Source organism: Mesocricetus auratus, unplaced genomic scaffold, assembly GCF_017639785.1.
Source record: "Mesocricetus auratus isolate SY011 unplaced genomic scaffold, BCM_Maur_2.0 Super-Scaffold_100691, whole genome shotgun sequence".
In the NCBI taxonomy this organism is placed as follows: domain Eukaryota; kingdom Metazoa; phylum Chordata; class Mammalia; order Rodentia; family Cricetidae; genus Mesocricetus; species Mesocricetus auratus.
Genome location: NW_024429267.1, coordinates 16,021,624 through 16,044,748, shown reverse-complemented (window position 1 = coordinate 16,044,748; position 23,125 = coordinate 16,021,624). Strand labels below are relative to the sequence as shown.

Below are 23,125 nucleotides of genomic sequence, written 5' to 3'. Positions count from 1 at the left end.
TGCACAATGTCCTTCTGATTAGAATTAAGGCTGTTCTTTATTTGGTATGGCCAGTCAATTCTTGCTGTACTTAAATTGTATCTAACTTATGAGCAAGTAAACATCCCTAAAATATGGACTTTGGTTTTTCCATTTCCCCAGAATGTAGTTCTCCTTGCATTATAATACTCAAATAATTGTGGAAGTAAGACAATGAAAGCAAATGATGACAAAGAAACAACATGGCATGCCAACAGTCCAGTGTGCATTGAGTTGAAATACTTGGCAATTGAATTATATGAAATAAAAAGCATTTTGAGAGTCAGTGTTTATGTGAAAGAGTCCAGGATGTTCAAAGATTAGGAGATATTAGCTGTTGATGGCTGCTCAGGGAGGGAGATTTATGCTTTTTTGAATATGTGGTCACTGGTAGGTTTCCCATGCTCCAATGTATGGCTCTGTACCCATGCACTTGTAGACAGCACTACTTGGATTTAATGGGTTGTCAAAAAAGCAAAAGAAACAAAAAACAAAAACAAAAGAAAAAAGAGAGGTCAAGAGGGGCAATATTGGAGAATATTGGGGAGGGATTGGAGGTTGGAAATGGTGAAGGGGGAAGATTAGATCATGTTTCCTTGTATTCATTTATGAAATTCTCAAGAATAAAGAAAAAATATATATACATATATATATTAGAAGTTTGACAAAGTGTAGACAAAGATATAAGGCTAGTTCATTTGTATCTATTCAACCTTCTTTAAAAAATAGCACAGTAGTAAAACAATAATGAAGTAAATTCAAAGTTTATATATATATATGTGTGTGTGTGTTTGTGTGTGTGCAAATGCTATCTCAAGTGAAAAGAAGAAAGACACCAATCGAAAACTGGCAGTGTCATTAAGAAGGGCTCTGGTAGAAAGCTGTGATCTTGCAGCAGTGGGTCAGTTCTTACTCTCTGAGAAATCAGTCACCTTGATTTAAATCCAAAGCCATGACTCAGGCATGCTGTTAATATTGGGTCTTCCAACTCTTGACATTGCATGCTTTGTGGAGTAGAGTCACTCCATTTCAGCATGTTAAATCTTGTATGTCAAAGAGCTGCATATTGAAATGCAAGATGAAAAAAACGAATGCAACCTTTCCAAGGTCAAGTGGTATAAAATGAAATTCCAAAATGTGTGACCAGAACCTTTGAACATCTTAATTAGGTATGCCATACACACACGAACTTGTTGTGAAGTCAGAACTTCGAGTGACAAAATAGTAAACAGAAAAAAGCAAGACTTTAAACATTTGCATTAGTGTATGCACCTAGGCAAGGCGTACAAAGCAGACCACAAGGATCCAGAACTAGAGAACTGTGTGACCATGCTGTCCCTGCCATCAGTATCAGTCTGACCAGTGCCATAAGAAGTGTTAAGTAGAAGCATCCAGGTTTAGATCTGTGCCATGAGTCTATGAACACCTGCTTTGTTTCAATATTACTTCATGGTCTCTGTGGGTAGCTATGCTCCTAGTAGCTCACAGGCCTAGACTTCCAAACCCAGCACCAGTTTGCATACTTAAAGACTACAGTTTATTGACTAACACCTATATGTGGGAGTAGACTATAAACAAATGAAAGAAACCAGTAAGGTTATTGAGAAAACATGACTGAAAAGAAAAGAAGGCTAGTTTTCAGATGTTTGTTGAGAGTTTCTGGGGGTAAAAAATAAAATGAAAATGCCCTCATTTGAATTATGTCATAGGTACCAGCAAGCCTGATTAAAAGTGAGTCCCAAGGTCAGTGACTACTAGGGAGCCGTAGATGCTCGATGATGTCCCCATTGCATGCAGGATCATTCTCTCATGTTAAAGTCTAACCGTGGGAGATTTTATATTTACATTTACATTCTTCTTGGCTATTTAGTTGCACAAATTTATTTTCACTACATAATTTCCACAAAACTATACCTGTCTGAAGCTTCTTTTTAAGAGCTGGAGTTCGGGTTAGAGAAATGACTTAGCAACTAAGGTCACTGGCTGCTCTTTCAGGGGAACAGGGTTCAGTTTCCAGCATCCATATGGTGACTCACAGTTGTCTGTAACCAGTTCCAGGAGATCCAGTACCATCTTCAGGACTCTGCAGGCAAGAACCACAGATATATATGCATGTAAATCACTCATACGATGTAACAGAATGAAATTTTAAAAAGAGAGCCTGCAGCTGCTTTGTCTGACCCTGCACATTTTGGCATGTAATTTACAGGCTTTCTCTTTTTCATAGATGAGGTACACTGCTTTTGCTAAATTTATTTAAAACATTATTTTATGAGTTCATGGTAAGAGCATATAATTGCTACACCTCCCTATATCACTTGTCTGTAAAGACTGACATGTCCCAAAAACAACTTTTTGTTTTAAGTAGATTAGAAGAGTGGAGCATAGGTCTTATGATACATATCAAATATTTTAATACCAAGGGCTACTTTTTGCCTGCAGTGTTTTGTCTAAATACATTTTAAGTTTTACTAAGGTTCTAACATTTGAGGAATTGTAGAGGCTGTTGTGAAGTGAGGGAGACAGCCAAGGAAAAACAAGATGGAAGACACAAGGTCCACTGCCTGTTTCTCTCATAAAACTGCACAGTGAATAGAGTTGAAAGTTGTTATGTAAAAGAACAGGCCTTATCTAAGACAGCATTGCCAGCTCACCAATATATTAACACACACCCCTCATAGGCTCTTGGAGAACTCCTGTTCTGGTGAGCCAATGCAGGTGACAACTATTTCACACAGCAAATGGTACACATTAAATAAAGTGAGGTGGTGAGAGTAACACAGGGTGAAGATGGGTCCCCTTTAAAATGAGATTGGTAATGGTCACTAAGAAAGCAGTGTGAACACAAGGCATTCCAGGCACATGGAACAACTGCTGTAAAAACAGTGATTAACAGGGGTAGTAAACAGAAGGAATCTTTGGTGGATGGCCAGGAAAGTGCCCACACGCCAATGGACGTGTGTGTGTGGGTGGTGAGCTCAGCAGAATGGACAGTCGCAAAGATTCGCTAGTGGTCCATGGATCTAACATTGGATGTGACTGTTCTGGGGTGAGCAGTGAGACAAGGGAAAACAAACCTAAGCAGAGCTCCTCATCCAAACACTGGCAACTAGAAAATAGGTACCTTTAGTGAGCTTTGAGGGAATTCTTAACCTTTTTTGGGATCCACCACTAGGATATGAGTCAGTGACTGTCAGAGACCTTTGACACTCTTGCTTATCACTGTTTTAAAATCATTTCCCCACACATGCAGTGTCTCAGGGGAAAGCAAAGTCCTGTCCTGTTCTTTCTTCTGACTGTTTTCATTTTTAGAGAGTGACAGAGACTGCTTCTCAACCCCCAATCTGGGTTCATAACTGGAGGATTGATTTATTTGACAACCCAAAATGTCACTTTGCTATTTCCTCAAGTTGCAAACTAGACTTTTGTTTCTGCTTTGACAGTTTCAGTGTACTGTGATTATGTTTATTACCTATGGCCCTCTGGTATCACCCTTTCACCCTGAACAAACTCTGTCATACCTAGTACCCTAGTGACTACACCATTAGAGACAATGACTTTCCCTTCTCCAGCAATCATGGGGCTTAGTGAGCAGCTTCTCTAACAGTAGTGGAAGATTAGTGGGCCCGATCCTGTGCAGATATCTGTAGCTGCAGTGTGTTCATGGTTGACCCAGCAATTCTATATCTGGATGATGGCTTTTCATGTCATTCTACCCCATCCTCTGGCTCTTACATTCTTTCTGCCTTTTGTGGTGTTCACTGGGACTTAGTGTGGGGTGGGGAGGGGTGAGTGTCCATAGAGATAGATTGCTTAACACTGAGCATTCGTAGCACATTAAACAGGCTTGAGTTTCTGCGTTGACCATCCTCTGCAGAAAGGGCTGCTTCAGACTGAGAGTTGTACTAATCTGTGATTGTAAATGTAAATATTTAGAAGTCATCTTAACAGCACAGCAGTGATTATCTCTAAAACAATCATGCCACTATTGCACCAATGGGCATACTTTCCCAGTGAAAAGGGATTGTAGCGCTTATATTCTACAGATAGGCAAGATCCTAGACGGGTTTTCTGCTCCCCAGTACTCTGCATAACATCTTTGGCACAAGGAAAGCTAGCCAGTAGAGTTTCCAGCTCTGTTCCGTCTTCATTTCTCTGCATCCTATAACCAAAGTGTATGGTGTCAAAATAGAATCTGGACTCCAATATAGTTTTCTCCAGTTTATGATGCACCAAACTACATAACTGTAATTAATTTTAATACTCACTCTTTCTCATGAAGTAAGCTTATATAGAAATAAAACCCATACAAGAAACAAACAAAAAATGAGTCATGCTGATACCTCATTGGAATCACTACTTGTATTGAAAACACAATACAACTTTCATTTAGAATCTTCATTATATGTACAAAAGTCATTCGCAGAATGACTTTAATGTAATTAAGAAATGAAAATACAATATTTCCTGAGAATGCCCCCAAATATGCAGTATCTCTATTATTCTGACAAGGTTTAGTTGAAACTAATACTTGCCTTTTGAGACTGCCCTGTTGATTGCGTTCACGTGCTCAGTGTGATTTTGCTGTTCTTTTGGAAGCCTTGTGTTTTGTGTTACCTCAACACCTCCATTTAATTGAAACAGCTATATGTTGGAATCTTAAGATGCATTGATGGTTCAATTAGGTTGCAGGATTTTCTAATGTGTCACACTTGAGTCTCTAAGGTAGTGCATTATTATTATAATTATTATTGTATATATCATTAGCCTAGCATGTAACAGTTACATAATGAGTCTTAAGAATTTGCTGGGCAGACACAACTGTTGCCCTTGTAAAGCCCATTGGGAGGACAGTTGGTATATTGCTGACATGTCACTGTGTAGGGAGCTGTTTGTTAAGTTCCAATGACACGCATCCTATTCTGTTGTGTACCTCCCCTCTCCCTCCTCCTCTCCTTCTTTCTTTCCCCCTCCTTTCCCTCCTCCTTCCCTTCCTTCCTTTCATTCTTTGGGGTTGGTATATCCCAATAGCTTTAGCTTCTGCATACTCTGTACTGGTTGCATTGCTGTATTATTAGACAGCAACAGCTTTATATGGAGAGTTCTCAATCACAGATTGCAGTCAGTTAAATGCCTGGGTTAGTAAAAAAAGAGCTTCTGAGGCTCTTCTTTTTTAAAAGTTGTTTTATTATTGCAAAAATAGTGCATATTCATTAATAAACTTTTTAAATTCTGAAAAATGTAGAGAGGGGTTTCAAAAACTAAAATTTCCTATAGAAGTACCACTCAGAGAAAATTCTCCTTTGTGAACTGGGTGTGCTGCTGAAGTCTGTAGTCTTAACAACTTAGGAGGTAGAAACTGGATGTGTCAGATTTTAAGGCTAGCCTCTGCTCAATAACAGGCTGTAGATCACCCAGCCAGCCTGGACTACTTGATGTTAGCTTTGAGCTAGGAACTAAACAGAGCACATCTCCATCAGCAGTACAGACAGCAGCAGGCCCTTTGCCAGAATATCTTTCAGTCTGTGGCAGACTTCCAGGACAAAGGTACTTCAGGGGAGGAATGCTAACTCCCACAGGCCAGGTAGCTTTATCTCCCTATCTCCAGCAGCTGGCCCTTACTGTTGATTCTGGGATGGAGTCTATGCTGCTACAGGGAGAGGTAAACAGGATACCTGAGCTTTCAAAGCAAACTCCTAATTCTTGGAAAATGACAGGGGCCTAGGAACTTAGAGGCCTCAGACATCAAGGGCTTTGGATCATCCTTGAACTGTCCAATGTGCCCTTCCTCCATCCATCCCCCACACAACATATTCTTTCCCCATATGGCAAGACATCCCCCCAAACCCTTCTCCAAATGCTGTAATGCATTCTCCCTCATTTTCCAGTGCATACCCAGAAATTCTCCTTTTCCCTCCATATCCTGCCACACTCTCTCAGGTGTTAACTGATCCTTGTTCTAAGGAGCCTTCTTTCTTGCTCATTGTCCTCTATTATATGTGAGACCTTTTACATAGGACCCTTCCTCCAAAACAAACAACAAACAAACAAAACAAAACAAAAAAATAAAAATAAAATGGGAGTCCACCTTCATTTTGAGAATTATTCATTAGGTTTTTAGAAAACTTCTTCAATTACAATTTTGCTTTTTTTTAAAAAATATATTCTCTTCAGTCCACTTGTTATCTACAATTATTACCATAGCAAGCATTTCTGAGTGTTACTGAAAGGACTTCACACAGCTTCCAGCGTTCCAGTTTGTTTCTGCAGTCTGAAACTTTAGTTAACATCTATAAACTAACAACCAAGTCGGAAGTGAAACTTGTACTTCCTCTTTGGGAGTTATTGATGTGTCCCCAGGGCCTGGGAGCTCCCTTTCTGGTTTCCCATATCTTTCCCTGTGTATCTCTTCCATTTGGCTGTTCCTAAATTGCATCCTTTTCGATAATCTAGTGTGAAAATTTTCAATTTGAAAATGCAATAGGCCCAGAAAAAACTTGAAGGGGAAAAAAGTGGAGAGCTGCTATTACTTGACTTTAAGCGATAGCATCCAAAAACTCTGAAACTGAGATGTAGATCAGCAAAGACATCCATGAAAGAGAAACACACAAACTCAGAAATAGATGGTCTTTTATGCAATATGGGACTTTCAATTGGCAGATAAGCATTCCATGCTTTGAAGAGTGTAATGGGAAACATGTCTTTTCAATCGTCTTGGAACAAGTGAATCCTCCCGTGAAAAACAAATGCACTCTTACACTATATACAAAAGTTAATTCACTATGAACGCTAGACCTAAAGTGGAGATGCTAAGGCCATCATCTGCTTAGAGGGAGTGCTCCACCCAGACGGAAAACCCCATTCGTGTATTCCTTCAGAGTTCCTTGCCTTTTCGTCCACTTTCCTTGTCCTTGATGCCCTTCAGCTCATGAGGATGCCAGAGTGGCTCATGTTATGGACAAACCTTACTACACAAGCAATTAATATTTTGTTCTCTAAATTGTACTGAAGTGTATAGAACGGGTCTTATAAAAATCCAATATTTATAAAATTCAGGGGAGTGAAAAATCTACAAAATGATCCCTTGGATCCTCCTGGCTGTAAATATTCTGTGTGTTAGTAAACGTTGGAGGAAGTGATGCCTGCTGGGTGAAACGTTTAAGGTCTACAAGCAGATGGCCTGGAGTCTTATCTGAGGTCATGAGGGTTAAAAGCTGTTGGCCTAGATTACAGGAGTGCTGGGGCCTGAACATTTGGGACGGAGATGGGAGCCACTGGAGGAGGTTATAGCCTAGTGGTGGGGCTTCACTCCACAGCACACCCAGACAACAGGGAGGACCCAGCTCCCACCATGAAGCTGGGATTGTGGGAGACCTCTGACTGGTCGCTAACAGCCCTGAGTTCCCACCCAGCATGAGTCACTAAGGTACTTTGAATCTGTGACACCTGCCAGGTCCTATAGAAAAAGAAAGGCCTTACTAAGGAAAACTAAAAGCAAAAGTGGAATTTTTGTATAGATTAATTTTCTATTTACAACTATTCATTGTACAAAATGATGAGTTCTATCATGTCATTTTACTCTGTGTGTGTGTGTCTTTGTGCGCATGTGTGCTGTGCATGCATATGTCTTTCTTTAGGGAAGGTCCACAACCACCATATCATCATCATCATTACTGTTAATATTAGTATCAACGAGGTCTCTCATTTGAAGCTCTCCACAGGAGCTAGGATGGCTTCCAATGAGTCCCAGTGACCGGCTTGTCTTTGTCTTCCCAGTGCTGAGGCTGAGACCATAACTTTTTGTTTTTGTTTTTGTTTTTGTTTTTAAGACTGAGCTGTGACCAAGCTCTCTCCCCAGCCCTGACATTTTGCTGTTCTTATTACATGCAATTATTCCTGGGGTTATTGCCTAACAGCTTTAAAGCAGTATTTCACGGCAGGTAAATAGGTGAGGAGCTGCATCTCATTCATTGTTTATGGAGGCTCTTTGAGGTTAAAACTGTTAAATGTACCCATTTTTCAGGGGGCACGTTGAGGCTTCGAGTCCATGCAGCACTGACCCAGATCTCAGTAGAAGCCAGAGCTAAGCCACGTCACCCACTGTGCCATCTCGATTTTTCTCCATTGAACAATTTTAGTTTTCAGCTAGTCCACAGTAAATAATGAGCTACACAACCAGTACAGACCTGTATTTGTGTAACTTTCAGGTGTTAATTCACACCTCCGAATTTACTGTAGTTGACCTTGATACTGTTTTACTGGGGCAGCTGGGGACTTACGTATGCTATGCAATTGTGCTATTACTGAATTAAACTCCACTCCAGCTTGCTACTGTTAATGTTTATTATTTTGCCATGTTAGCACCATTTTTTTTAATTGAGTGTTATTCTGACATCTCGTTCCAAAGTTGTACCACTATGTTTGTATTTATCCATCCAAATGTTTACCACATGTTCTAAGGACAGACCAAGAATAGAATACTTCAGCATGGTACAGCATATGATGGCATCAGGATGGTCATTCTATTCACTCTAGCTGGGAGTACTCGAAGGTTAGTAGATAGAAATTCCAGAATAGTTTGGAAATTGGTAAAAAAAAAAAAAAAGGTGGTTTTACCTTACTTCTACTCTAAACTTTCTGTAGACCAGGCTGGTCTCAAACTCACAGAGATATGCCTGCCTCTGCCTCCCCAGAGTTCTGGGGTTAAAGGTGTGCACCACCACCACTTGCCTGGTTTATTGTTATTCTTATGAATTACTTTGTGAGAATTTCTCAGTATAAATTTCCAAATCATGTTTGTGCTTTAAAGTTATCAATATTTACTACAGCCTTTCCCCCTAGTATTGGAAATTGCTATAATAGATCAGGCATGGCAAATGTATTGAGTAACAGCCAATACTAATAAACCTAGAAATTATATTGATGCGAAAGTGTTATTGCTACCCCCATCTTCTAATTTAAAAAGCTAAAATATTGGACAGCTGATAATTGACTTGAGATTAATAAAGTGAATCTGAGATGTTCTAGTTTAAACTTTCCAGGACCTCAAGGAGATAAGGAATTCTACTCGTTGAGATGTTTGCACCCAGCACTTGTGGCAGAGTGCGATCTGCTATAGTGGTCCCCTGTGCTGACTAACCTATGCTCTTGAGTCTTTTCATCATAAGTGTAATTATGAAGCCACTTTAAAATCATAATAACATTGGAGACCAGAAGTGCATATTAACTTATACTTCATGGCTTATAATAAGTTTATAATTTAGTTGTAGAATTTTGAATGTTTTATCATTCTAAATTTCTACTAATTGAATGTGAAAAGAAACACAATCCTTATAAATACAATTTTAAAAGTAGAAGGAATCTGATAAGTTTTTATTTTATGTTTTAAAATATACTTTATTAAATAAAAGCATATTACTGGTTTTAACCTGACAAAAAATTGTCCCATTTGAGTTTTCATTCAAACAGTTTTTGAATGGAAATATATAATACCATGAATCATATGTTATCTATTAATGTAAACTTTCTCTAACTATAATATGGAAATAATGTTCAATTTTTTTAAGAATATGTTCAGTCTTATAAAGTTGAAAAAAATACTTGGAATAACCATTGACATTAAGTTGTCAAAGGCATACATACAGATAGATTGTAGCCAGAAGTTTCTGTCCCTCAAGCAGCTCCAAAGGAACTACACACAGGCTTAACATTAATTATAAATGTTCAGCCAATAGCTCAGGCTTGTTACTAATTCTTACATTTTTAATTAACACATATTTTTATCTATGCTTTGCCATGTGGGCTTGGTACCTTTTCCCAGCTTGGCATGTCCATCTTGCTTCTCTTTCATCTGCTTGCTACTCCTCTGACTCCACCCTTCTTCTTCCCAGCATTCTGTGTTTGGTTCTTCCCCTAAACGTAACTTGTCCAGCTACTGGCCAGTCAGCTTCTTTATTGAACCAATCACAGTGACATATATTCGCACAGTATAAAGGAATATTCTACAATATATTTACATGTTATTAATGGCTTTATATATTGATTCTAGATAAGCTTTGACACAAATGATTGTAAATAAAGCTAAATTGTCTTCAGTTTGGTTTATGGTTAGAATTTATTCAATAATATGAATGTATGATTTCATGCAACGTTTTTAGTACATACAGATACTTCAGTAGTCTAGAATGAACTTGCAGGAGTTGAGATGAAGTTCATCATTAGTTTGAAATCTACTTCTGTGCAAGAGACAGGTTACTGTGTTCATGTACATGTGCTCATGGCCTTTCCATTTTAGTGACACATTGCCTTCATCAGGGCTGCACAAGGAAGAGTAGGAGGAACACACTGGATTCTTTCTATACTTCCTCAGGTTTTTCTACCTGTACAGTGTTTACTCTGAGTTCAAACTTTATTGCAATCTCCCTAAACTTGCATTTCCATAAATAATCTTACTTTTTTGGCTTATAGATCTTCAAATGTATTACAGCATCTCAGAGCTTTAAGATGGAAGTGCCCAAACAGCTTGTCTTTTCTTTCCTTTCTGTCCATGTGTCTCTATAGGGGTTCTTACTAGCATACACCTGTTCATGTAGATGTCTCTGCTTTTCCTTACCCCAGTTTTCTTTATCAGTACTCACTCCCACTTGAAAACCACCTCCAGACTATAAACATTTCTTCACTAAGTCTTCTTCGAAATGCTCTGTGCCCCATAGTAAAAGATAAAGCCTTGGGAACCGCAAAACCTAATGTCTAATTTCAACATTCATATTTTCTGTGTTTTTTAATTGAAAATTCATACAATGTATTTGGATCATGGTTTTCCTGTCCCTATCCTCCCAGATCCTCCCACCTACCCACCCACCCACTTCCAAGCCTTTTTTCTTTTTCTCTTTAGAAAAAAAAAGGTGTGAGGAACATCATGAAGAAGTACAAGAAACACACACAAAGCATACAAACACGAAATTAGAAATCATGAAACACAAGCAAATGACCAGATTTTGTTAAAGTAAAAAAATATATATATATAAAACAAAATGTCTCCACAAAACATCACCAAGTTAATTTTTTGTTGGTCTTCTACAACTGGGCATTGGGACTACCCTTGAATGTGGTTTATATACTTAGTGAGACTCTATTGGAGAAAACTAAGTTTTCCCTTTCCAAACCGTTGTCAGTTGGAGGCAGCATCTTGGTTAGAGATGGATGATCCTGGCCATTTCCCCCTCTCAGCACTGGGAGCCTGCCTGTCTTGAACAAGTGCAGGTCATGTGTGTGCTGCCACAGTCTCTGTGAGGTCACATATTTATCTGTCCTTTTGTCTGGAAGACACTGTTGGTTGGTGTCTTCCACCCCCTTTGGCTCTTAAAATCTTTTTGCCTCCACTTCTGTGAAGTTCTCTGAGTCCAGAGGGAAGGCATTAGTTGGAGACATCCATGCTTGGACTGGGTGTTCCAAGGTCTCTCCTCTGTATGTGATCCAGCTGTGGCTCTCTTGTTTTACTTACTACCTGTCAACTGCAGGAGGAAGCATCTCTGATGATGGCTGCGTGGGGTTTTCCAGAATAGCTTGTGGAATCTATTTCTTATTGTACAGCCTTTGATTTAACAGAATTTATGTTTTGAATTTCTATTTTTTAGCATAAGTGACACTTCAAATTTGGTATCAGCATAAGTGACACTTCAAATTTGGTATCAGTAGTATTGATATTTTTGATGCATAGACTTTGAGGGTGTGTTTTCCTAGAATGAATCACTTCACTAGAAGTGAGCCCTAGAAGTCACTTCGGTTTATATATCACATCGAGACTTATTTTTACCAACTCACTGTTCCCGTGTTAAAAGAAAGCATGCTTCCTAGCTTTTTAAATCATTATTAGTAAAGTACCCTTTAGTTTTGCATTTAGAGCTACATCTAATTAATTTTGTACTCTAATGAACCTTTCAAAACGTTCAACAAAACTCTTCAAAGTGGAATCCTAAGTCTGTAACCTAAGTCAAACACAAGTGTTCTTTTGTTTCAGTATGCATGTGTGGAAAGGGTATTACTTTGTTATTCTCTGTTAAAACTTGTTTGTAGCTGTTGCCTTCAAAATTATTCCTTGTAAACAGCTCTTGTGATAAGCCAGTATTGCTAGAGTCTGTCTGGAGTGTAGCTGTACCCAAAGAAGGATATCAAGCGTATTATTATCCCAAGTCTCGCTGTAACATCCAGACTCACTTCACGTGACTTTTGCGCTTGTCCACATTGGCCACCCACATGGCATTTCATATTAACATGTCAGATTAACCCCCTAACATTTCACTTTTCAGCTTAGCTCATAGTGCAGTTTCGTTCCTTTATAATGAGCCTTCAGTGTGAAGAAGGCTAAAATTATAGCTTTCCTTTGTGGTCATCACCCTTTTAACCTCTGTGGCTTCCCAGTATACATATAGTCCTTGCAATTAATTGTGAACAATTGTAAAATTTTCATATGCATAATAAGAACAATAAATGAATCATCTTTTAAAATAACTTTATGCAATTTACCTACCAAATGGGTAATAGGCATCTATAATCACGTGTTATAGATATTCAAAGGTTAAATTTTAAGAGGCCGGTAAGGCTGAACCTCAACTCTGGATGCTTTTTACATGAACAAGTAGTTATTTACCACTTTTTACAATTAAATGATAGATGGGACTTCTTGTTCAACGATCAGATGCTTCTTTCTTCATGGAGGGTCAAATGAAGACTGCAACTCAGTAAACCTTAGGAAACTGTAGTTTAAACGTGCATTTATTGTATCCTGGGAAAACAAAATCTATTTCTTTACTAAGTGATATTTGTCAAAAAGAATGTTAATGAATTTAGGAAAAATTAACTTATTAGTGTGTCTTGTTTATTTTTTTGTTGCTGTCACAAAATATCTGAACTATAGCAATGCACAAAGAAATGTCTTTAGCTCAGATTTCTGAAGGACCAAGAGTTTGGTTTCCCATTAGGGTCCTCAAGCAATGTCAGCTCTCAGGAAAGTAGATGTGACTAAAGTAGGTTGAACTGCTTTATAGCAACCCATTCTTACAGTAAAGAACTCAATTTCACAGAAATTAACTTTATTACACCCCCCAATCCCTCTCATCATCAACTCAGTCTCTAGAGAAAGTCTACTCATTTTTTTTCTTTCTTTAGTTTGTTTGGTTTTTCAAGACAAGATTTCTCTGAGTAGCCCTAGCTATCCTGGAACTCACTTTGTAGTCCAGGCTGTCCTTGAACTTAGAGCTCTGACTACCTCTGTCTCCTGAGTGCTGGAATTAAACGTGTTTGATGACACCGCTACTACAAACCCATGAGAAGTCTACTGTTGGCAGTGTTCCTGCGACCTAGTCAATCTAGACAGACCCATCACTAAAATGTCCTAACACCTTTCGTTACTATCATGTTAAAGGCCAAACTTTCAACACTTGAAACTAGGAAGTGGGAAAAATTCAAAGCATAGAGGATGTATGAAGAGAGTAATGTGGTACCTTCTCAACTCCACACTACTGGCATTGTGGACCATGTACTTCCTTATTGTGAGTATCCATTCCGTGCTTTGCAGCATGTGGAGAAGGGTCTTTGATCTCTCTTCCCACTAGATGCCAGTAGCATCCCTTCCTGCAAGTGGTTGTATTTAAAACCTCTTCTAGATATTGCTCCCCAGTGCAAGTCTCTGTTCAGTACTGAACTTGAATGGAATGTGATCAGAAAAAAAAACGGGTACCTACAATAATTAAGAAATTTATTAACTAATTTTCCCTGTGTTCCTAGGCAATAACAACAGATCAAGTCAATTTTAATTAAATTGTAAAAGAAAACAAGTTTTATTTCTCTGTGCGATAGCCCTCATTCTGATAGTTGGGCTGAGATGGTTTCTAGTTACACCCCTGTAGAAGTACTATCTGGAGTGGTCCATCCCAATAGCATCTGAGGCAGAGACTCTATTCTACAGAGCTTAGATGCTGAATCCTAATGCAAGGGCTCAGGGATAGCTCTGGTGGGCCAGCATTGGTTTAAGACATCACTCAAGCCAAAGGGTCTTCAGGAAGCAGTGAAGAGCATGCCTTGTTTTATTCCTCATCCCTGCCCACACGCTGAAGGCTGTGGATTGGACCCTTGCACATATTACTGGGTAGCATCATCAGCACCTGCTTCTAGGTCTCACTGTGACACTTCATTTGACTTTAGATTCTTGGTTCTCCTGCCATCACCTCTTGAGCTCTAGAAATACAGACCTTCATAAGCATGACTAGTCTGTTATTTTCATTCATGACTAACATGTATGCTTTGTAGGTAGAATTTCTCTTAACAGTTCTGAGCCCAGGTTTGGGGACAGGTTCAGGTCCAGTAAAATGAGGAAGTAAGGCATCCTCTGTCTCCTCTCCTCACAGTGAAAATGCCTCTGCAGATGACGGATCTTCTGAGCCTTGTTCATCAGTGGACTCCATTGCCCACGCCCTCACAACTCCACCTGTGTTTGGCAGACTCAGTCTTGAGTGAGTTGTGAGGAGGGGTAATGGCTTCCAGGTTTGCCCCTCTCAGATGGAATTTGAATCGGAGTGGGAAGAAGACTGAAATGGATAAGTTACGTGTAGAATATTAAAGTAGGTAGGAAGCCGAACCTCTGTGGCCAAATCAGCCTTGTAGTTCTTGTAACCTGGGATACAGCCATGTAGTGAGCCCCACAATGGTATCGGGACTCAAACAGCTGAGAAGCTCCTAACCATAAGGAGATGAAGCCCAGTGTCTAAAGCATGAAACAAGGAGTCTGATGTGGAGCCTCCAGTTACAGCAGCACTGTTTTTACCCTTAGTTTGGCAGAACTGCAGAAGTCTTGATCGCCACACCGGGCTCAGTCTTTCTTATCTGCTCAGCTCTGTTTCTCACTGCTAGAAGAAACCTGTTTTCCCACATACCGAGTTTTCTTCCCTGAATCCTAAATACCCTCTTCATTTCCTCTGTTCTTTGGATTGTGTTAGGCCTGGTCTGGAATGAGAGTGTCTTCTGCTGCAGGAGCAACTTCTTTCTTGTAGCCCTAGTTGCAGCTGCAGCATGCCTCCTGCTCAGGGCAGCCCATAGTTCATTTATTATGTACTTGCTTTTTTTCTTAAACCAGGGATTATGATATGATTAATTAATTAGCATGAATACTGACTCATTTGTTCCTTTGTAAGGCATGGCTTATGATTTAGTTTAAAATAATGGCTAATAGTTTTGTATGCATGGCTTTCTATGTACTTCACCTAAATAGTGAATTCCTGGAAGACACACATTTTGTGCTTTTTATATTTCACCCATCATATTAATGTATTTGTATTAATGGCTAGCCAGACATTAATACTATTTCAATACTATTTTAATGTCAAAACAGGAGTGACTTATAAGAATTCCTGCCACATCAAGGGCACTCTGCTTTCAGTTTTAAGTTGGGTACCTGTTCTGTACACCAGAGAAGTCAGGTCCATTATGTCACATGAGACACTCTAATTTGAAGTGGCTTGAGCTTGTAAGAGATCCATTTAACTGACCATGGCAGATATTGAATTGTGGCAGATATTGAATTAATGTCATTTTGGATATGAAGTGTGTCATCTTTCCTCAAATGGTACTTAATATAAACACTGTCTGTCAAAGTGATCTATGGCACACATCATAAATATCTGCACATAGAATTCTAACTGACCATGACTTTTCTTATCACACTCTTAGGTACCTCTTGGCTCTGCACAGATGAACATTTGAAGGTACCATCATCAAACATCTGCAACCATGGAGACCTCATCAATGCTTTCCTCACTGAATGATGAGTGCAGATCTGACAACTACATCGAGCCACACTACAAGGAGTGGTACCGTGTGGCTGTTGACACTCTGATTGAACATGGTGTGGAGGCCTACCAAGAATTCCTCATCAAGGAGCGTGTGCCAGACTTTCTAGCTGAAGAAGAAATTAATTATATTTTGAAAAATGTCCAGAAGTTTGCACAACATACAGAGCGTGGTTCTGATAATTCCTGTGATGATGCCTCATCTTCGGGGACTTATTGGCCCATGCAGTCTGACGTGGAAGCTCCAAATCTTGATTTAGGCTGGCCATATGTGATGCCTGGACTCTTAGGGAGTACCCATATAGACCTCCTCTTTCATCCACCGAGAGCACATCTACTTACAATAAAGGAAACTATCCGGAAGATGATAAAAGAGGCAAGAAAGGTAGTAGTATATCTATTTTTAAATGAAAAATATGAAATGTGGACAAGCGCAGAACTATAATATGATAAGCACATATGTTAATTTAAAAATTACTGGGTGTGGCTCATGCCTGTTATTTTCAGAAATTATACACACATATATACATACATATGAAGCTCACACACTTATCATCTCTTTTAAGATTTATTTGTGTGTCTGTGTGTGTGTGTGTGTGTGTGTGTGTATGTATGTGTGCACCTGTGCCAACGTATGTGGGTGCTCATAAAGACCAAAGAAGGTGTCATATCTCCTGGATCTAGAGGCAGGCTGTTGAGAACTTCTTAACACAGGTACTAAGGTCTGAACTTGGGTCCTCTGGAAGAGCAGCAAATGTTCTTAACTATTCAGCCATCTTCCCACCATCTACACTTGTCATATCTTACTTACATGCATCTAAGACAGTAGCAATAGGTTCCTACTAAAGGACCTATTATGAGAAATTACTTCTCTCATATTGGACCTAAGAAGCCTTCAACCTTTGGAGATGGTGCATTAACTGGAATAAGATGATTCTTGACATATTCATATGTTTAAAGCACTTCAAGTTTTCTTATTATTTGGAAAAAAATATATATACACACATGTGTGTGTGTGTGTGATTCTTTGTTATAGAACTAAAAACAAATTCTTGTTTTCAGAATGGTTCATTCTATTATTATATAAACTAGAGTTCTACTTAGCAGTTTTCTGAATTTCATATTAATTTATAATGTAAAATTAACATTTTCAAGCAAAGTGCCGAAGCACTTAGCAGTTTGGAGCCTTGTACTCTTTATCAAGTACTTATATTGCCTTATAAATCTTACAAAAGTTATTTTAGAGTTCAGATAATACTTCAGAAATACCCTTTTAATTAATGAAAATTATTTCAAGTTTCTTGCATCTCTCCTTTGTTTGTTTAAATATGATGATCACCATGGAAGATATTTTTAAGATTATAACTACATTTCCCAAGTTTAAAAATATTTGGGTCAGCTTGGGCATGGTGGCACATATCTGTAATCTCAGTACTCAAGAGAGAGAGTCAGGAGGACCTTATGGCCATCTTTGCATGCATCCTGATCTCTATAGTGAATTCTGAACCAGACAGAGTTAGTAAAACACTGACTCAAGGTGCGCTTTTTTTATAAAGGAAATAATGGACACAAATATGATTTTATAAAGTATCTATTAGGTCCACCTGTAATAGAGACATTTAGGACATAAAAAGGATTGAGGAAACATATAAACATGCCCTCATTTTTATTCTGTGTTGACATGGCGCAAAATTGCTTGAAAAAAACAGTTTTATAAGTGTAAAAAATAAGGACCTCAGAGTTCTCAGTGACAGTACAGTTTGCAAGACAGATAATGAGTACCTAAGAGTCACACCAGTGAGACCCAGTCTTCTTAAGCTAGTGTTGGATTTAGGCTTTGTTAAAGTGAGGCAACCCTAACCCTCTGAATTCAGATAGCCTCACTTCTTAAGGGTGCTCACTCCATTAGCAGTATTATGTCGACAAAAATGTTTATCTGTTTTAATTACCAAACATTAGCTATCAAATGAGGACATAGTAATGGACCAAGCTTTTAGTGAATGAACTAAGCTGTCTGTCATAGTTTCTAACTGATATATTTAAAAAAACTCTTTTCTTTGGTGCTGGGAACAAATGATACAATTACATTTTATATACATCAAATGAGAATTCAAAGAGCAAAACAAGTGCCACTTACCATTTTTTGCTAATTTCTATCAGGAGACATAATTTACTTGAGTCACAGTATTAAAAGTAAACTGATGAGTGCATCAGAGTAGTGGCATACACACTGATCGGCCTCCCCTGAGCTGTGAGACCATAAACATAATGCAAGTAGTCACACACGGTTTTGACCAGCCCCCCCCATATAAACTGAGCATTAGCAATGACCTGTTCATATATAATTCTTCCTCATGTAGCTCAGTGTATTTTAATGAGCCTCTGCAGTAGTATCTTTATCTGGAAATTCCGACTTGAATTGGAGCTTCCAGAGGAACTGAAGTCTATACTGCAAAAGAAGGTTATGTTCTGCTCCTTGTCTATACAAACAAAATGGCATAAAATTAAAAAAGCATTTCATCATATTATATACATGTTAAGTTAAAGATAATTATTTGATATTATAAATTGAATATATTGCAGTTGAGCGTAAATCATGGAAGATAATGTTTGTTGCTTCAAAAGATCAAATATTCTCATCTCTGTTTAGATGCAGTGATCATCAGTGTCTAGTTGGCTCCATGCATAAAGGAGACAGCATCAGAAGTACTTTATCTCAAGGACTTTAGATATCCTTAGAAATCATTTCATTTATTTACATATTGTGAACGGATACAATACTCAGTAAATTCTGTAGTATCCCCTCCACTCCTTTTTAAAAAATTCATGTTTAATTCTATAACTGGTCAAGGTCTTAAAATTTCAACATAAGAGTAAATAATCAGCCAGATACAGCATCAGATGCATGTAACACCCAAATTCCAGATACTGAGGCAGGAGTATTGTGACCCAGAGATCAGCTTGGGCTCTATAGTGTGATGCTGTCTCAAAAGGCCAAGTTAATTAACTATGCAGTGACAAAAAGTACTATAAAAGCTGGCACATGGATTTTTAATTGTGGTCTTCATGCCTGCCAACTCTTCAACAGGAAATCATGCCCCGTTCTTATCCTTTAGCATTCATAGAAACCTGCTAATCAGTGCTAAACTTTGTTTTGGATTTTTTCATAGGATTAATTTTCTTTATTAGTAACTCAGTATATTGTCATAATACTGCATTGGGATGACCTTTTATCATAATGGTTTTTGAATGAGATAGAATTAAGTGGTAGAAACAAATTTCTTGCTTCAGAGCTTCTCAAGAGAGGCCAGCCTTGCCAAATTTTATAGAAATACAATGCTAAATAAATAAGGCTGGGGCAAGGGACAGAAGATGCAGGATCTGGTCCCAAAGTAAGTTAAATCAATGTTTACTATTGCATTTGCAATGTAGCTAAGACACTTTTTTTTAAAACTCTATGGGAGCCTGCCACCCATCTCCCAAAAGATACACAGAGTCTTAGTCTTACTTATGAATATCTAGCCCCTTAGCTTGACTTGTTTTCTAGCCAGCTTTTCTAACTTAACTTATCCTATTTTTCTTCTTCTACATTTTGCCTTGAGGCTTTTTACCTGTTTTTATTCTAAGTCTTTCTTTCCTTCTTACTCCATGACAGGCTGTGTGGTAGCTGGCCCCTGGAATCCTCTACTTCTCTTCCTCTGGCTCATTCCTCTTCTTTGGTGCCTAGATTTCTCCTCCTATGTATTCTCTCTGCCTGAGAGCCCTGCCAATCCATCTCTCCTGCCTCTCTACTTGGCTGTTCAGGTGTTTTAGACAGGCAAAGTAACACAGCTTCACAGAGTTAAACAAATGCAACATAAAAGAATGCAACACATGTTTGCATCATTAAACAAAAACTCCACAGCGTAATGGATGTAACACATCTTAAACTAATATTCCACAACAAATAAGTGTCTTGTTATGCAAAAGTCTTACGTTCAAGGAAAGCGTGTGTAAATTCTGCCTGCTGCAGTGTCTGGAAGCTGAGGTCCTTTTTTTTTTATTATTATTTTTGATTACATTTTTTTTAGAAAAGAGCTTGCTTCACATGCCAATCCCAGCTCCCTCCCCCTCCCCCCCCCCCGTGCTCCGCTACCACCCTCCCCCACAGAGTCCCACCCTATCCCCACTCCCTTCCACATAGGGGATATCCAGAGTCTGTCATTTCATTCAGAGCAGGGTCTAGGCCCTCCCCCAAGAGTACAGGCTGAGAGAGCATCCCTCTTGCCAGGGATAAATACTGACCTACTGCCCAGGGCCCCATAGGTTTCCCAGGCCTCTTCACTGACTCACATTCAGGGGGTCTGGATCAGTCCCATGCTGGCCTCCCAGCTGTCAGTCTGGTGTCCAAGAGCTCCCCCTTGTTCAGGTCAGCTGTTTCTGCTGGTTTCTCCAGCCCATTCTTTACCCATTTTCTCATCACTCTTTCTCTGTCACTGGGTTCCAGGGTTTCAGTTCAGTGTTTAGATGTGGGTGTTTACCTCTGCTTCCATCAGTCACTGGATGAAGGTTCAAGGATGGCATATAAGGCAGTCATCAAGTTCATTATCAGGAATGGGCATTTAAGGTGGTGTCTCCACTGTTGCTTAGTTTGCTGGTTGGTGTCATCCTTGTACATCGTTAGAGGTCTCACTGGTGCCAGATCATTTTTTTTTAGAATTTTAAATTTTAAATTAGAACAATCTTATTTTGCATATCAATCCCAGTTCCCTCTCCCTCCCATAGTTCCATGCCCCCCACTGACCCCCATCCCATTCCCATTCTGCTCCCCATGGGGAATCATCAGTCTGTCACATCATTTGGGGCAGGGCCTAGCCTCTGCCCCCTGTGTCTAGGTTGAGACAGTGTCCCTCTATGGGAAATAGGCCCCCAAAGTTCATTCATACACAACTGAGGTCTTTATTGGACACCAAGCTCACCTTCCCATTTTTGGACAAGGGGATGATACCTCTACTTTGTTTTGTCTGTCTTTACTCAGAACAAGTGTGTGTGTGTGTGTGTGTGTGTGTGGTGTGTGTGTAGTGTGTGTAATATATGTTAAATATGCCTGTTACGTTTACTTTTTTCCCCATTTTTCTTACGCTTAAGACTGAAGCCAGTGTCTCACACACACTGAACATACAACATCTGCCTTTGAACTATTGATTCCAGCCCCTGGATGCTTTTGAATGTTACTACTGATTTTTTCTTTCTAGCTTGTTATGCAGTCTGTGAATCACTCTGTTTTTCTGACGAGAATATCATTTTATAGCATTTAATTATGTAGGTTTTAAAATTTTATACCTATCATTTTTACTGTTTATTGCTTAGAAGTTGTTTTATGATCCCTCCACTTTATTTTATGTATTTGCTTACTTTGTTCTCTTCTGAGTTTCCACTTTGGAAAAGCTGACTGTAGCTACTCTCCTACATGCTCTCTAAAGTAATATATTTCAACTTCCTAAACTCCTTTCTATGTTTTTCTGTGCGGTTGGCATAGTTACATATGTATCAGCTTCATGTATTCTAATAGTGCCCAGCATGGCTTTTCCCAGGCAATTATTAAGATCTCAAGAAGTGTTCCCAAGATTATATATGCACGCATGGTAATTACTGTCAACTCCTCTTATGCAACACTGCATCTGATTACGTTAAGCAGTTATCTTTCACTGGAACATCTTTCCTAGTTATTCCGTGGTTTGCATTCAGGGAGCTGTTACTTCTGATCACACTGGATTTAAGTGTGTTCGGAGTGCAGTTTGCCTCTCTTCTCCCTCCTGAATCTTCATGCTAGCACAGCTTATTTTGTGAGATAGAAATCTTACTCCTAGGAACACGGAATCAGGAAGGCCCATAAGCAGAAGAGTAGTTTGAATTAGGGTGGAGTCATTCCTGCAGCACCACATCATTGAGGCTTGGGTCTCAGCTCCACCCTGACTCACTGTTCCTGGGAGTGTTTGTTTGGCCTGGCTAGTTGTTAGTAAGACAGAAGAATATTGCTCATCACCGGGCCCCACAAATGCAAAGGTGAGGGTGTGCAGATGATGGCTGCTATTCTTGGGAATCAGCTGTTTATATAAAATTCGTGCTAAATTAGGTATTTGCTCACCAGGACTCTGCAATAACTAATTGGGACACTGGACAAATATGGCATCTGTTTATAATCAATATCTTCACTTTGTAAAAGATATAAAGCAAAATCTTTTTGGTGTATTTTTAAAGCCCAGTATCCCATTCTAAGCCTCTAACAGTTCTCACCAGCTCAAGATTGTTATAATGTCTAATTTTCCTGGCTGAGTTCGTATACCAAGTGAGTGAGCGTCATTGTGTCACAGTGTCACTCCCCTTTGAATCACTTTGCAAACATGTCCTGTCTAGCTAAGAGACACTTAAGTATTTATTATCACCTTCATTATGCTAGGATCATCTCTCTCCAAGTGATCTCAGTCTCTGTTAGGAGACTCAAAATTAGTTCCTTCCTGGAAGTATCTGTTGCTTGGTCAGATCTAATGACATCACTATTTAGTGTCCTTGAATTGAGTATCATTTCCCTGAATGAAGTGCATTCTATGGTGGTGTGTGTTTATGTTTGAGAATCTTTGCAAGAGGAAAAGAGGAAGGGAAAGAAGGGAGATGTCGTTTATTCAGACAGGGTTTCTCTGTGTAGCCCTGGCTGTCCTGGGACTTGCTCTATAGAAGGCTGGCCTTGAACTTAGAGATCCACTTTTATTTGCCCCTAGAATGCTGGGATTAAAAGTGTGTGCTACTACTCCAGGTTGTAACTCCATTTTATAGGAACAGATTTTAGCAGCTTAACAAAGTTTTATGTTTTCATGATGATGATGATGGTGATGGTGATGATGATGATCATGATAAACAAGGACAAAGAGGAAGGAGCATGTGGCATTCCACAAGGGAATGAGAGAACATTGACAAATAAGAGATAACATGTGCTGATTATAGACATTTCCCCTAAAGCACTACAGATTTGATAAGCCGAAGACCTTTGTATTCACTGAGGCTTCGTATCAAAGGTTCATTTTCAGGCTGGGTGTGGTAGAACATATGTGAAATGGTTAAGTAGAGGCAAAATACTAGCCCTGTCTACATTGTGAATTCCAGACTAGCCAAGGCTGGTCTAACTAATGCCAAAAACCAACAACAGCAACAACAGCAGTAACAACAGAACAAAATGAACAACAGAAACAACTTTGTTGGCTTATTTGATACTATAGGGGCATGGCGTT

The 23,125-nt window shown here is 39.1% G+C and overlaps 1 protein-coding gene across 1 annotated transcript in view; it reads left to right on the top strand.

Moving 5' to 3' along the window:
* Fam83b (family with sequence similarity 83 member B) overlaps positions 1-23,125 on the top strand; it is a 72,467-nt gene that overhangs the window by 4,656 nt on the left and 44,686 nt on the right. Inside the window, exon 2 of the mRNA XM_005073717.4 lies at positions 15,742-16,245. Within this exon, the coding sequence (XP_005073774.1) occupies positions 15,802-16,245 (444 nt within the window). The 5' untranslated portion in view covers positions 15,742-15,801. The remainder of the gene's footprint in view (positions 1-15,741; positions 16,246-23,125) is intronic.